This window comes from Arachis ipaensis, chromosome B2 (assembly GCF_059453495.1).
Source record: "Arachis ipaensis isolate K30076 ecotype BB chromosome B2, ASM5945349v1, whole genome shotgun sequence".
Classification (NCBI taxonomy): domain Eukaryota; kingdom Viridiplantae; phylum Streptophyta; class Magnoliopsida; order Fabales; family Fabaceae; genus Arachis; species Arachis ipaensis.
The window spans coordinates 103646113-103662975 of NC_142437.1; the positions used below are offsets into that span (position 1 = coordinate 103646113).

At 31.7% G+C, this 16863-nt stretch overlaps 1 protein-coding gene and 1 pseudogene across 1 annotated transcript; both read left to right on the plus strand.

The window, feature by feature from the left end:
• The first annotated feature begins 10531 nt into the window (after window positions 1-10531).
• On the plus strand, window positions 10532-13917 carry LOC148575077 (uncharacterized). Its single transcript, XM_088506042.1, has 5 exons — window positions 10532-11759; window positions 11841-11924; window positions 12006-12291; window positions 13277-13467; window positions 13571-13917. Exons 1-5 carry the CDS (start codon window positions 10532-10534, stop codon window positions 13915-13917), a joined length of 2136 nt encoding a protein of 711 aa, XP_088362168.1.
• A 332-nt stretch (window positions 13918-14249) lies between these two features.
• Window positions 14250-14957, plus strand: LOC107627556 (secreted RxLR effector protein 161 pseudogene; annotated as a pseudogene).
• Window positions 14958-16863: the final 1906 nt, after the last annotated feature.

Here is a 16863-nt window from a genome sequence, read left to right on the forward strand (position 1 = left end):
AAATTCCGCCAAATGCTACCTAAAATAAATAAAATTGCACAAAACTCAAAATAGCATCCATAGTGGCTAAAATATAATTAATTCTTAATTAAACTCAACAAATTAGATGCAAATTCACTAGAAAAAGATAGACAAGATGCTCACGCATCACACGCCGTCACCGCTGTTGTTGGAAGCCGCGCCGCCGTGGTCGAGCTTTTGCCACTAGGAAACACCAGCTGCCACCACTACCATTCATGTCTGCCGCAGTCACCGTTGGAAGCCGCCGTTCCAGGAATCACCATCGCCACTACCGGTAAGGGAGTTAAGTTGGTTTTTCTTTTTGTTGAGTTTTTGGGAACTTCATTGTCACTGCATGTTGTTCAGGTCGCCGCTGCCGCTTGGCATGGCTATCGGGGCTGCCGCCAGATCAGTTCAGAGATCGCCACTGCTCTGTTTTCTTTTGCAGTAAGTATTTATGTTCTGATAACCCCTGTGTTAGTGTCCTGTTACGTGTATTAAAGTCTTTGCGATATTAATGTGTTTGGAATTAGTAACTGAGCTTACATGTGGCGTTTGGGGCTATTTCTGTTATTGAGAGAGCGAGCGAAGCAGAGGTTTTGGTTGTCGTCGATTCGGGTTGAGGCGAAAGAAACTCTGTGAGACGTTTGGGTTGTGGTTTCAACGTGTCGAGTGATATACCACTATTTTATGATATATTTTGGACTAAATTGAGTGAGTTTTGTCAACTATTCTCACACTTATTCATGTAAATTGCATATTTTTAAGTTTCCTTCCTAATTTTGTGCTATGATTAAAAACATGCTTCCTAGCCCTTAAAATTGTTAATTTTTAATTATTCTTTATTACCATTCGATGCCGTGATGTGTTTGTTAAGTTTTTTGAGGTTTATAGGGCATGAATGGCTTAAAGAATGAAGATGAAGCATGTTAAAGTGGAAGGAACACAAGAAATTGAAGACTTAAGAAGCGAGGAGCGACACGCACGTATAGCTGACGTGTTCGCGTGATCATGAGCATTTTTCAGTGATGCGTACGCGGGACTGACGCATATGTGTGGCCAGGTGCAAGGTTCAGCGACGCGTACGCATGGCCGACGCATACGCGTGACAGAGCATCACGTGCTGCACTTAACAGAACTCACTAGAGGCGATTTTTGGGCTGATTTGGACCCAGATTCAAGCCCGAAAATACAGACTAGAGGCAGGGATGGAGCTGAGACTGAACACACTACACTTTTCACTTTAATTTTAGATTAGTTTTGAATTCTAGAGAGAGAAACACCTACTTTTCTCTAGAGTTTTTGATGTTCTTAGTTTTGCTTTGAATTGGATCTTGAGAGGGCTGCTGCTACCTTCCATTAGAGTCATTGTTCTCATAGTTTTCTTCTCTATTATCCATATTACTCTTTTGCACTTGATTGCTTTGAATTCATATTTAGATCTTGTCATTTTTTAATTTTATTAATGTATTGAATTATTTTTATGTTTATTTTTATTGCTTGTTTGATCGTCGTTATTTACTATTAGTGCTAATTTTAATCTAATTAATTTCTCATAATTATCATGTCTTTTAATTACTTCTATTATATGTTTATAAAAATGGCATTCATGTTAACAGAGTAGATCTTTCAACTTGGATTGGGGGTTGATTAATTGGGGTCCCTTGAGTTGTGATACTCAAGTATTGATATGTAATTGGGAATTGCTGGCTAACTCAACTCTCACCAACTCTAGTCCTTCCCCATGAAGTGACTAGGACTTGTGGGCAAGAGTTAGTGATACTCACTTGACTTTCCTTCAATTGTTAGAGGATAACTAAGTGGAAGCAATGAACAATTACTATTATACTTGGGAAAGACAACAAGGATAGAAACTCTAATTCTCTCGCCTGATCAAGACATTTTATTTTAAATACATATCACCTCTTGTTATTTATTCATTGCTTAATTCCTAGCCATTTATTTTTCCGTTCTCAATTTCAAAAATACTCAGAAAAATCCTAACCAATAATTTGCATCTTGTGTCAACTCTTAGGGAAACGACCCGAGATTCTACTCCTGATTATTTATTATTAATTGTGGCACAATTTAAATCGATAGTGAAAATCTCATCGGTTAAGACTGTACTTGCAACGCTGTTTTAGAAAATATTTTTCAGGAATTCTTAATCGGCATTTTTTTCACCCATCATCAAGGTAGGGTTTTTTTTATACAAACTAATTTATTTTAAACTGGAATTGTTATAAATAGATATGGCTTGCTAAATGTATTTCTGGTGATTATGTAAGTCTTATGTATTATTTGATTTGTCATTGATGAATATGGTTGTTTGTTGAATTGAAATAATATCTGCTTTTGTTAAATAGAGGTTTCTGATTGTTTTGATTTGAAATGACCTTTAATATTTGAAAGTTTGAATTTGGTCTTATTGAAAACTGATTTGGTCTTGAACCCATTGGAAAGACTTTGCGAAAAGGTTTAGTTGGGACCTGAAAAGGGTGGCAAAGTCCAAGTTTTAGGGGAGATGCTGCCAAATTTTCATGAAAATTAAGATTCTGTTAAAATACGATTTAGAAAAAGAATGAATTTGAGAGATTCCATTACTTGGTTCTTGATTTATTAAGAAATAGATATTTCGAATTTAATCTGTTTATAGGAAGTTTATGTTTAAGATTGATTTAAATATGAAAGAACTTATGTTTTGAAGTTTGACTAAAAAAGTACTTTGGGGAGAATTTTTAGTGGATTTTAAATGAAATTGAACCTTGATTAATTAAGTTCATTTTGCTTTTAAAGTACTTTTTAAATTTTGATTTAGCAAGATTAAACAATTTCGGGCCTTTGGAAAGGTTATCGATTTAAGAATGAAATTGAATTGTTTTGGAACTTAGTATTTTAAACATGTTTTAGTTTTTGTTTTAACTCTCTATCTCAATTGACTTCAAATTAAGTAACTATGATTTTGGGAATTTCTAAAGAATTTAAGAAATTATGTAGGCTATTCTTCTTTAGAGTCTTGAGTCTTTGCCAAGGTTATTAATTGACAACTCTGATTTAAAATAGTTTAACAAATGATTTAAAAAGCAAAATATTTGTGTCTTTTTAAAGAGGATTGATTTTAATAGAAAAGTAGAATATGAACTTGGAACAATTGAGATACGAGAATTCTGAATTTTGAAACAAAGATGAGTTTGTTTTCTGGCTTTAAAGAAAACAGTAACTTGTGGCTTGAATGATAATTGATTTGATATGAATTGTAATGAAGTGCGGAAATGATGATGAATAAATGAATATGTGGCCTTTACACTTCTTTTATCTGAGACACGAATTTTCCTGGGTAAAGTACCGTGGCTTGCCACCACGTGTTCCAGGTTGAGACTCGATACTCTGTTAATCCTACGACGTAAGGGTGACCGGGCACTTATAAATTTCCGGGAATGGTACCCCCCATTGAGCGATTTGATATATATATATATATGAGAAAAATTTATGCATAGACTCATGGGGATGCACATCGGGGGACAGTCCAAGGGTTTAGCAAACTGGACTTGTCGAGCTGGCTTGATAACGACAGATGAGACCCACCAGGCATTCATCATAGATATGTGACATTATTTGGGTGTGCATATTGTAATTGGTTTGCGTATGTGTATAATTATGTCTAATTGCTAATTACTCTACTTGATGTAACTGCTTGATTGTGCTTGAACATTCCTACTTGTGTTTATGACTAAAAATTGATTGGATTGGCTGTTGTTTGAATTGTTTGGGCCTTGGGCCGTGATTGGTTATGAGATGTGCCGAAGGCCGTGCTTGGTGTGTTTTTGGTTTAGTAAAGTATGAAAAACTAAACTGGTTCAGCATAGACTTAATGAGACTATGCTTGGAACAGTTTGGTCATTCCTGCTGTCCAAGAAAAACTTTCAAGAAGGCTTTTGAATTTCTGAGAAATTAACAGCTTTCCCTTTTAGAAAGCATTTCGGATTTTGAATATTAAATCCTTGGCTTTTGAAAAGAAGCATAAGGCGGTTATTAATCATTGTACTTTAAAAACAATTTTATTTTCGTATCTTATTATAACAATTTTGTAACCCTATAGTGAGAACCCTTTCGAGGACGATGTTCTCACTCCCCTACAGATCTTTCCTTTTCAGGTTATGGACGACGGAGTTCGGAAGAGCTTAGTTAATTCATTTCTGTTTAAATGCTATGTTGCGTTGTATTAGTTACTTTTTCCCCTCGCCTTTATCCTTACAAATTTTTATAAGAGAGATAGGAATTTGGATTATGTAATGTTTGTAAAATTAATTTTATATATATATATATATATATATATATATATATATATATATATATATATATATATATATATATATATATATATGTGTGTGTATCCTTTGTAAGTATTAATATTTATACGGATGTATGATGTTACTTATTAAAAAGTCCGGTTATATGGTTTAAGTTTTAAACAGGCTCATATTTTAGTATTAAATATTGTAAAAGTCGTCGTAATTCCTGAGCTATCAAAGTAGCGCAGCCGGAAGCGTGACATTCTGATAGTAAGGGTGTTACACGCACCGTCCGATTTCTTTCAATCTAACACCACATACATGTAAAGCACCCGTGTTCTCCATAACCATGTCCTACCCCATTATTGCCTCCATATTAAAATTAAAAAGTGAACAAATAACACCAAAATAAAGAAATCGGTTTTTTGGGTTTGGAGAATACTGTATCATATGATAGCGCTCATATAGTGTGGTTAAAGAAAGTGCGTGTAGAAAGTAGGAGTCAAAGACGACATGAATAGAAGTGATGAGAAGTTATGTTGGACTTTTTCCATAGTTACTTCAACTTTCCCCCAAAAGCTACCTTAAAAGTTAAGCGTACTTTAAAAGTTTAAATTTTAAAAATTCAGTTTGGTCATTGTTGTTTAGGTCGTCTTTTAACTTTCTTTAATCTTAAAAATTTTTCTTCTTATTCTACTGTTTATTATCTATTAAATATACTTTAAATTATTTTATTTTTAATACAATAGTTTTTTTAATGGTTAAATACGATTAAAATTTTAAATTTAAATTTTGAGTCGATATTATTTTTATCTTTAATTTTTGTTATGATAATAACAAATAACCAAAAAACTACTTTAATAAATATAAGTGCCTCACAATTTCTCACTTCATGCGATTGATAATTCAAATAATGCACTATCATTTAAATATTTACCTATTATGCAAGAAATAATATATAAAAGTTATACATTAAATCAGTTTTATAAATATTTTTACTTGAAAAATTTAATATTTAATAAATTTTAATTACTAAATCTGTTACTAAAATTTTATTTCGTTAGCCAAATTAATTATCACATAGAATTGCTATAAAAAATTTTACAAATCAATTTCTTTGTTACTTAATAAAATTACAAACTTTTATACGAGTGAATAATTACTCATAAATTAATTAGTATTAATTTTTTATAATTAAAAATAATTATAAAATAATTAATTAATGGTATATATCAAGTAAATAATAATATAAATAAAAAAATTAATTTATAATTTTACAAAATAATTTTTAAAAAGATAATTATGCATATAATAAGGACACAGTACTCACAAATATACGTAGTGAGACTAAACCATATAAATAAAGACTAACTTTTTTTTTAACTTATCCTCATGTTTTTTGAAAATCCAATAAATGATAAAATAATTATTTTTAATAAAATATTCACTGAAAATTTTTTTCTACTTAAAAATTACTGAATTTTTATTATCTATCGAAATTATATTATTTTAGCTAAATAAATTTTGTCTTTATAATTAACTCAAATATTAGAATATTATCTTTATCTTTATAATTTTTTATTTTAAAGAATATTATAGATTAATAAATTTATTTAAAAAAATAAATTTATTCAAGGTACGTCAATGTGAGATAGGGAGAGTACGCAGAATAAATAAAGTTAAAAGAGTATAAACTTAAAATTTAAAGACTATGAAAAATATTATTTGTGAAAAATGTCAAATTTTAGCTATTTATTTTGTTTAAATAGAAGACTTGCTCATTTATTTTTGAGAAAGTATGAAGAGATAATAATATTAGTGTACAAGGTGTACAATAAGGATAAAAAGAAATTTAATTCAAATGATAATTAATTTAATTAATTTTTAATAATTTTTTATTTTAAATTCAAAAAAATAAGAATTTGCAACAACGGGCAGTTACATATACTGCAGACTCCCCTCTTCATATGTGACGTGACTTCTTTAGGTACCTTCTTCTCCTCCAGTCTCTTCCCTTCTCACCGGTAAAAGCTCCGCTAGCAACATCAACCGTCGCCTGTCCAAAGGACCGATCGATGCCGCACTGCGCCCCACGAACGTACGAGTCGCACACGGTGCGTCATTCGCGCAGCCTCCCACTATGCGGCCGTGCGGTCCCCTCCCGCAGCCGAGAATTCACCGTGACAGCATTTTCATCAGCTGGGGAATTCACTGTGATTCAACGGGCGGCCGTGCGACACCTCCCGCAGATCCATCTGCAGCCGCACTCATGATTTTCAAACAAGAAAAACCAGCGTAGAATCCAAATCGTCATTGGTAGTATGTCTCCAGAGTATCAAGTGTTAAAAACTATACCAAGAGTAAGTTTAAAACTTTATCATCTATGGTCAATTAACTAACTCATCTTCAAATTTTTAACCCAAGTTAAAAAAATATATATTCACTATTCTTTTTTCCTTTTCTACTTCCTTTCCTTAGTTGTTTTATTCATGCCTTGACTTCACTTTACTTCTTCTCAAGTTTCCACTACCCCAATAATAATTTTGACATTTTAATTCTAAAAAATATCAAATATGCTGGATGGTCAATTTACTGTATATGCAAGTGGTTATTTTAATTTTTCATTGGATGGTTATTTTATTTGATTCGGTTTAAGTATATACAATTAATAAATATGGATGGTCATTTCACTAGGTAGTCGGATGATTATTTTAATAACTACATGGATGGTTGTTTGATGGCCGGTGAGAAAGCTTCTAACGCCGGAGATGATTGATGAGAGTGGGATAGCAGACGGTTGGGGAAAGATGGTGTTTTGAGTAATTTCTTTTAGTAAATTAGGATTGAGATGGTTAATTTTTTGAAATAACTGTTTAGGTTTTTTTTTTTCTTTATATTGGGCCAAATTTAAAACTCATTGTACACATTGTTAAAATTTCTCATTATCTCCCTAACAGAGTTCTTTATTTATATCACAATTTAGTGTTCGTAGTTAAAATTTGGTGGTCAAACTTCGTTTTTATGGTAACGAGAATTTCCTGAAATAATAATAGTATAGTAAAAACCTTTGTTTTGTTCGTTTTTTGTTTGGACCGAACAATAACTTTTTTATCCAAATGTTTAAGTGAATGTTTGGAATAAAGTTAATAAAAGTAGGTATTAAATTAATTTTATAAACTTGATTTTAATAAAAAGTAAATTAGTATAAACGTAATTTATATTTGATAATTTTGTGTCAAAATAAATTATAATAAAATGAATGTTGTTTGAATTACATTGTTCAAAAAATATGTTTAGATAAAAATTATTAAAAATAATATAAATTTATATTATTTAAAATCATATTTATTTTCATACTATTTGACTATATGTTTTTAAAAAAAAATTATGTGTTAAAATTTAATATTTTTTTTGTAATAATTTTTCAATATTCTTTTTTAAGTATTTTCTTGTATTTAAGTTGATATTTTTAATGAAATTAATAATTTATATTATAAAAAAGATAATGAAAAATAAAGTATATAATAATTCAAAAACACATAATGAAAATTATACAAAGTTAAACAAAAAAATAAAGCTCCATAAAAAATATGTATTAATAAAAATGATTAAAAAAATTATATGAACAATGAATACTAAACATTCCATTACAAAAATACAACAATATAAATTAGAGAACATAAAAAAACTCTAAATAAAAACATTCATACTATGAACCAAAAAATAATAAAAAAATTAAAACTTAAAAAAGAATATTAAAAATGATAGTATAAAAAAATATTTGTTTGTAAAGCATGACTATAAAAAATGAGAGAAAATGACAAATTGATCCATAACTTTTTGGTCTGTGGGCATTTAAATTCTTGAGAATTTAAAAATATATTTAAGTCTCTAACCTCTTCAAAATCTGGACATATCGATCCATGAGTCTAATTTGTTCAATTTTAAAAATTCTCTCACGTGTGCATCCGTATCAACCAGGTCAATACAACGGGAGTCACGTTTGATTTTTTTGTTGAGTCTGACAGACCCAAGTGAACATGAGAGATCAATATATCTAGATTTTGAAAAGGTCAAGAATTTAAATGTATTTTTAAATTCTTGAGAACTTAAATGTCTGCGGATAAAAAAGTCAAGGAACTATTTGTCCTTTTCTCAAAAAAATAAATATAAGAATTCTGATGATCAGGGATGGATCCACTCCTCTGGATGTGGGGCAAGCGCTCCGACTATAATTTGAAATTTTATTGAGTAATATATAATAATAATAATAATATTTATTTACCCCCACTAAATTATTAAATTTGACCCCACAATAATTTTTTATTCAATTTTCAACACTTGATAGCCAATTTGAGAACTTCATATTAGATGTCTATTATAATGATCAATTTTTTAATTTAAATAAGATTGATGTTTTTTCTTAGAAATTGACTCAAAGGAATATTATCTCTATCCAATTGTGTTTTTTCTTTTAAAATTAACTTTAGTTTTTTTTTTTTTCATAATAACTACACTAATTGAATGAACTTTTTCAACTATGAATATCATCAAGAGCTAATTATATGAAAGTTGAGTTTTAAATAATTGTTTAACGACATATACAAAAAAAAAGACATTTTAATTATATTGTCAAGTTTTCAAAATATGAAATATAAAAAGTTAAATTTTAAATTATATGTTATTATTTAAATTACTATTTTAGTATTTTAATTTGTAATTAAATATTTTGAAACCTAATCATATTTTATAATAACAAAATATAATTATAACAACAATTATGTTACGTATACATAAAACAATCACTTGTACAGAATAAATCTTAAAATACAAATTTTGAAATACAAAATATACATTAAAAATAAGTTAAATGATATATGTATTTATACACAAATTTATAGTAGATAATTTGATAGCAAATTTTTTTATGTAAACGTAATATTTTTATTATAAAAATTATTATCATGTTATATATATTTTACCCCATTATTAAAATTTTCTGGATCTATCACTGCTAATGATTATATCTCTTATTCTGAATGAGATTGAATGACAAATTAAAATTAATAGAAAAAATTAAATTTTTTCAATTACTTTCTAATCTAATAATTTAACGTTAATGCAAAAGTTACTATTTGTTATTTTTGGTGAAGGGAGTTAAAATACAGAATTATGCTTGTGTTTAAAAAAAATAGTCAAATAAAAATTTCTACTTACTTTCTGTATTTCAAACGCGAAACTAAATACACCCTAATTACTAGATAAACATATATAAACTAAAAAGTACAAACCCGATATTAAGTTTATAAATAGGAAAAAAATTTCTCTAAATGAGTTAAGGATCTAGGGTTATACAAAAATGAAGGCTTTTTTATTTTTATTTATTTTAAAATCTAATAATTTGATATTATTTTATTTTATTATTTGTATTTAAAATAGCGACCCATTATTTTATAACATTATTTTTAGTTGGTATTTATCTTTTTATATAAATTTTCTACTGCAATTTTGTCCCTTTTTAATTTTCTGTTTTGAGATGGCCTAATTTACTCAAATCGCTGGTAACAATATTATCAATAGTTGGTGATAATTCGCAAACATGAATTAATATAGGATAATTAATAATGATAATATTTTTTATACAATATACTCTTGAAAAACCTTTGGGGTTTGTAACTTAAGTACAAGGAATAAATGCTGAAATTGTGAAATAATTATTAGTGCCAGCTGTTAAGAAATATAGTTAGTTGTAGTTAGCTTGCTGCACGTGTTAATATGTATAAATGGCTTGTAAAATTCTTATTGTAAAAATTAGTTTTCATTTTCATCAATTAGAGAACTGCACAATGCTAATTTTCATTTCTCTTTCCTCCCTTCCAATTTTACATTCTTTGTAAACACAACTCCTTCATTTTTAACTTTTTGGTTTTCTTCCCAATTTGATTTCTGCTTCACTCTTGGACTCATACAATAGAGTCTAATGAGAGCTTGATCCTCTCTTCCATGAAATTTCACATGGTGCGGTGAGCGTGGAGGAGAGGTTATTGCTCCGATTAGCGAGACCGAGAATGGAAGATCTGAATCTGACATCTTCACAGATTCATCGACCTGGTTAATTTTTTGTCTTTCTTCCCCTTCCTCTCTTTTCTCTTTCTCAGATTTCGTTCCTCTTCTTGGAGCTGTTTTTGAAATCCCTTTCGATTCAACATTTCTTCGAATTTCTTTAATCTTGATTGACAATGGAAGCAAGTCAAAATCAGTCTGCAAACTTCAATTCAATGGATCCCCAATCAATTGCAAACTTCCTAAGTCAGATTTCAGGAATCCAGGCTCATGTGGCCAAGAACACAGTCAATCCGATGCAAGATCCAGTAAGTCCGTATTTTTTGCATCCTGGTGAAAGTCCTGGTAATCATTTAATTCTAGTTACATTGAATGCACATAACTACAGCTCTTGGAGCAGAGCCATGTTGTTAGCCTTGAAATCAAAGAACAAATTGAAGTTCATTGATGGTTCGATAATAAAACCAAATGAGAATGATCCCTTATTTGAAGCCTGGGAGAGGTGCAACACATACATTGTGTCATGGATAAATCTGTCTTTGAGTCCAAATATTGCAGGAAGTGTCATATGGAATAACAATGCCTCAGATCTTTGGAGAGATTTAAGACGCAGATACTATCAAGGTGACAAGTTCAGAGTGGCTGAATTACAAGAGGAACTCTTTCAATTGAAGCAACGAGATGCTAGTATAACAGCTTACTACACAAAACTGAAATCGATTTGGAAGGATTTGGACAATTTCAGGCCCGTTCCTAATTGTGAATCTTGTGATTCAATTTGTTCTTGTGGATTGAAAGTCATGAGGGAGTATAGACGCGAAGACCACACAACCAGATATCTCAGGGGACTTAATGAAAAATATTCTGTTCCTAGATCACAATTAATGCTTATGGATCCTCTGCCTGACATCGACACTGCCTTTTCCATACTCACACAGCAGGAGCGAAAATTTAATGAATCTCAAGAAACCAAAATCTTCCTCAACAAAGCAACACCAAACTTCAATGATGATAGAAATAAAGGGAGAGGCAGAGGAAGAGGAAGATCTAATGCAACTGGAAGAGGAAGAGGTAATAGGATGCAGTGCACCTTCTGCGATAAATCAGGACACACAATTGACACATGTTATAAGAAGCATGGTTTGCCACCTCATTTGAGGCAAAGGCAGTTTAGCAGCATCAATTACATGGCTGCTGAGGCACCTGCTGAGAAGAAAAGTGATTATCTCAGCCAATGCAATCTAATCAATTACCAGAAGGAAGCTAATGACTCGTCAAGCCTCGATCTCACTCCACACCAAAGGGAAGCTATCATCAAAATTCTCAAAGGACAGGAAGCTCAGCCGCAATCTCAAGTCACACCTCAGGTTCAATTTCCTTCAGCCAATCCTCAAATGAGTCAAGGTAAAACCATCATTTTAAAGTACAGTAGCAATATTTCATCCTTTGTTACTGCCAAATCACACCTCTAAGTCATTGACACAGGGGCCACTGACCATGTCACATTCAATTCAAATGATTTCGAAACTTACCAACAAGTCAACCCCATAATTGTTAGAATGCCAAATGGTAACCAAACCATTAGTAACATCATTGGTACCATTAGGTTCTCTAATCAATTATATCTTTCAAATGTGCTGTTCATTGCAGATTTTGACTTCAAACTAATTTCTGTTTCAAAACTGACAAATGGATTAAAGTACCAAATGCTTATAGATAATAAAATCTGTGAGATCCAGGACCAAACTACTTTGAAGAGGATTGGAGTAGCTAAATGTGCTGATGGCCTCTATACAATGGATAGTCAGTCTCTTAATCATGCAGCACACACAAACAACCATATCATGCATAATTCACATCACCCACATCTGACTGTTGCAGCAGCTGTAACAAGAAATAAAGTACCTGCAGATGATGCTCATTCACATACTGCAGCGCATGCACTTTGGAATTTTAGATTAGGACACATTTCCCAACACAGATTAGAAATAATGCATAAAACTCATCCTGTTATTGCCTGTAATGAACAAATAAACCCATGTAATTCGTGCCACTTGGCAAAGCAAAAACGATTGCCTTTTTCTTACAGCATTATTGAATCCCTCAATTGTTTTGATCTGTTACATGTCGATATATGGGGACCTATTTCAACTCCTTCAATACATGGTCATAAATTCTTTTTAACCATAGTTGATGATAAGAGCAGATATACATGGATTTTTTGCATGAAAACAAAATCGAAAACTACGGAACTCCTTAAGAATTTTGTAAAACTGGTTCAAACTCAATTTGAAAAGGTTGTAAAATGCATAAGAAGTGATAATGGTCCTGAACTTTCTCTAAAATCCTTCTATGCATCAAATGGCATCATACATCACACATCATGTGTTGAAACTCCCCAACAGAATGTGATAGTGGAGAGAAAATATCAACACATTTTGGGAGTAACTAGAGCACTACTTTTTTCATTCATCCATGTCAAAATGTTTTTGGAACTTTGCCACAACACTTGTTGTGCATTTAATTAATATACAACCTAGTAAATTTCTCAACAATGCATCCCCTTTTAAAGTTATTTTCAACAAAATTCCAAGCTTATCAAATTTAAGGGTTTTCGGATGCCTGGCATATGCATCAACACTTACAAATGGCAGGACCAAACTAGACCCAAGGGCTAGAAAATGTATTTTCTTGGGATTTAAAGAAGGCACCAAAGGCTTTACTCTCATGGATTTGAAATCTAAAATCATTTTCACATCTAGAAATGTCATCTTTTATGAAAACCATTTTCCATATTCCACACAAGAAACTGATTTACACAATGCAAATAATGACCAAAAGCATAATGCTCAAGTGCATAATTTTGATCCATTTGCATATGACTTTTCTTTTGTTGACAGTAATTTCTCATCTTTATCTAGGGTCAAACGAATACCAACTTACTTAAAGGACTACCATTGTAAGATAAATAGCACTGTTTCCACTTCCAATGCTCCTAGTAGGTATCTGATCTCACAACACATTTCCTATGATGCACTTAGTCCAAAGTACAAAGCTTTTTCTCTGGCCGTCACTACCAATGTTGTTCCTCGTGACTATGAGGAAGCTGCTGGTCACCCTTGTTGGAGAGAATCAATCCAAAGTGAACTAGAGGCATTGGAAAAAAAATCAAACTTGGCGAGTTATGAAACTTCCTCATGGCAAGAAAGCCATAGGATGCAAGTGGGTGTTCCGTATCAAATTCAACCCTGATGGGACAATTGAACGCTACAAGGCCAGGTTAGTGACCAAAGGTTTCACTCAGATTGAAGGAGTGGATTTCATTTACACATTCAGCCTAGTGGTTCGCATGACAACATTGAGAGTCATATTGGCTCTAGCTGCGGCCAAGAATTGGCACATCAAACAATTGGATGTAAACACGGCCTTTTTGCATGGAGACCTCAATGAAGAAGTCTATATGAAGCTGCCACCAGGTCTGCAACATCCAAATGTTGATTCGAATTCAGTTTGCAAATTAGAAAAGTCTCTCTATGGATTGCGGCAAGCGAGCAGACAATGAAATCTGAAATTAACAGAAACTCTGAGCTCAGCTGGCTTCAACAAATCAGAATCAGATCACTCCCTGTACACCAAAATCACTGCTCAAAGTGTCACGATCATCATGGTCTATGTCGATGACTTAGTCCTAACCGGCAACGACCTTAATGAGATTGAATCCATTAAAAGACTGCTGGACCAGAAATTCAAGATTAAAGACCTGGGCGATCTCAAATACTTTCTGGGTATGGAAGTGGCAAGATCCTCAAAAGGAATTCACTTGTGCCAGCGCAAATATGCAGTCGACATTCTAAAGGATCACGTTTTTTGGAGTGCAAGCCAGCCAGCACACCCATGGACTACACCTCTGCCTCTAAGTTGTCTCGGAACAGTGGTACAGCGCTTGAAGACAAAACTCATTACAGACAACTAGTTGGGAGGCTGCTCTATCTAACCAACACCAGACCAGACATAGCCTATGCTATGGGGAGGCTTAGCCAGTTCATTGATTGTCCCACCAATGTTCACATGCAAGCAACTCAGAAGGTGTTAAGGTACTTGAAAGGATGCCCATCAGTTGGCTTTTTCTTTGCAGCAGACAATGATCTCAAAATCATTGGTTTTTCAAATGCGGATTGGGCAACGTGTGCTGACTCTCAAAGATCCATCACTGGCCACTGTTTTTATTTTGGAAGATCCTTAATCAATTGGAAAAGTAAGAAACAGAGCACCATTGCTAGATCATCTTCAGAAGCGGAATATCGTGCGTTGGCTCTTGCAACTTGCCAAGCTCAATGGCTATCGTATATCATGTGGGACTTGGGAATGCCAGTCATAGAACCTATTACATTGTTCTGTGATAACAGATCCGCCATCCACATTGCTACAAACCCCATCTTTTATGAGAAAACAACGCATATAGAAGTAGACTGCCATACTGCGCGCAACCAACACCTCTCTGGACTCACCCACTTAATGCCAGTGTCCTCTTCAAACCAATTAGCTGATTTTCTCACAAAAGCTTTGACACCTGGCCCTTTGCAACCAATATTTTCAAACTAGGACTCTTAGATATTCATAGCCCTAGAGGACCCTAGATCTATCATCTCAGAATATACAGCAAAGAATGGTTATCATTTCTCTAAAGATCGATTATAATGCTAATTTGGTTGTTAATGATTAAATTAGTGATTAATTTAATAATTAACCGCATAACGACTAATTTAACTACCACTAAAATTTGTCAAAATTTATGTTTGTCGCTAAATCGATTGATTATCATTAAAATAACAACCAATTTAATAATCGATTATTTTAAAATTTGATTTTTTTTTGTTGGTTGCTGCCTTAATTATTAGCAACAAAATTTAACGACTAATTTAACAACTAATCAATTTTCAATATATTTTTTGTTAATAATTAAATTAGTCATTAAATTAAAAATAACGATCAATTTAACGATTAAAAGATTTCAAAACTTAAGTTTTTTGTTTTGATTTTTAAATCAGCTACTAAATTAAAAAAATAACAACCGATGTAGAGATAAATTAACATAGTTTCGGTGCTAATTGTTAAAGTCACTAATTTTAATTTGTCGCTAAATAAAAAAATTAACAAAAATATTATTAATCACCAAAATTAGTTATTAATGTATTTTGGAATGGGCATAGGAACATGTATTGATGTACCAGATCGGCTAATGCTCCCAGGTTGATGCAATGTATTCCACCAGTTGACGCGCTCGATCAGTGAGCTATTACGCACTCTTTCAAGGGTGGCTGCTTCTAGGCAAACCATCACTGGTTGTTGAGAGGTCTCTGTCAAGAAAAAGCTAGTGTGTAAGCGCTTTCCATCTGCCAGCCATCCATCTAAGGTCAGCCCTGCCCTTTTTGTTGGCTTAGAGTTTCCGGTTCTCCTGTAGCTGGATCCTCTGGAACCACAAGAATCCTTAGTTAGAACGGGATTCCAACGGGATGATACTGACTTTCATACAGGTGCTGCATGGCTGTCGTCAGCTCATATATGATTTAATTTATTTTTAATATATATTTATATTTTAATATATATTTGATATTGATAACTAATTTTAGCAACTAATTTTAATGTACGTATAATATAATAAAAAAAAGCTAATTAATGGCAATTACATATTAACGTATCGAAATTTTAAACCAAATCCTATCCTTCACTGTTACAAATCCAACCAACATGGTTAGATTTGTTTCTCGTGCACTGTCAATAATTGAATTTATGAGATCTGAAATAATGAGGCCCATTATTTCGTACCAAAGCAAAAAGTAGAATTCGGTTTCTCTCGGAGGAGTTGAAATCTGCGGTGTTACAAACAATTTATCTGTTTTTTATATGAGGAATTTTCTTCAACATCCTTTGTGTTACAAGTCCACGTGTATCTTGCTTACCATGTGAAAAAAAAAAAAAAAAAAGATAATTGCAAGTACTTTAATGAGAAGAAAGATTATTATGTTTAAAAATGGGCAATTCAAATGTTAAAGATAAATAAGTAAAAAAAAATAAAGATCAACATAATCGGTCAATATAAAATTACTTTTTTTGTAATCGAAGATAAAAAAATTTAAACAGCGACTTCTTAGGTGAATATAAGAGGACTATATCATTTAAGATATAACTCATTAAAAATATCAAATATTAATTTTTCAAATCTTTTTAATATAAAAACATAACTTTTGTGTCATAAACTAGTATAATTAATATAAGATTAATCAAGATAATAAAAACCTTAAATTTGATTAAAATATCTTAAATTCGAAAACTAAAAAACGTAAAAGGTAATTTTTGTAAATTTACATGATAATATATATTTTAAAAACAAAAAATTATAATATTAAAATATTTTTTTATAATATATTTAACCTAAGTATATAGAATAGCTAAAACTCTTATTATAATAGTAAAAATTGCCGAAACTTCATGGACCTTCGCAAGTTTT

Coding starts and splice junctions, on each gene's coding strand:
- LOC148575077 (XM_088506042.1), top strand. CDS start 10,532: ATGGAAGCAAGTCAAAATCAGTCTGCAAACTTCAATTCAATGGATCCC. Junction 11,760..11,840: donor CAATCCTCAAATGAGTCAAG/GTAAAACCATCA, acceptor TCATTGACACAG/GGGCCACTGACCATGTCACA. Junction 12,292..13,276: donor GCTCATTCACATACTGCAGC/GCATGCACTTTG, acceptor ATCTTTATCTAG/GGTCAAACGAATACCAACTT.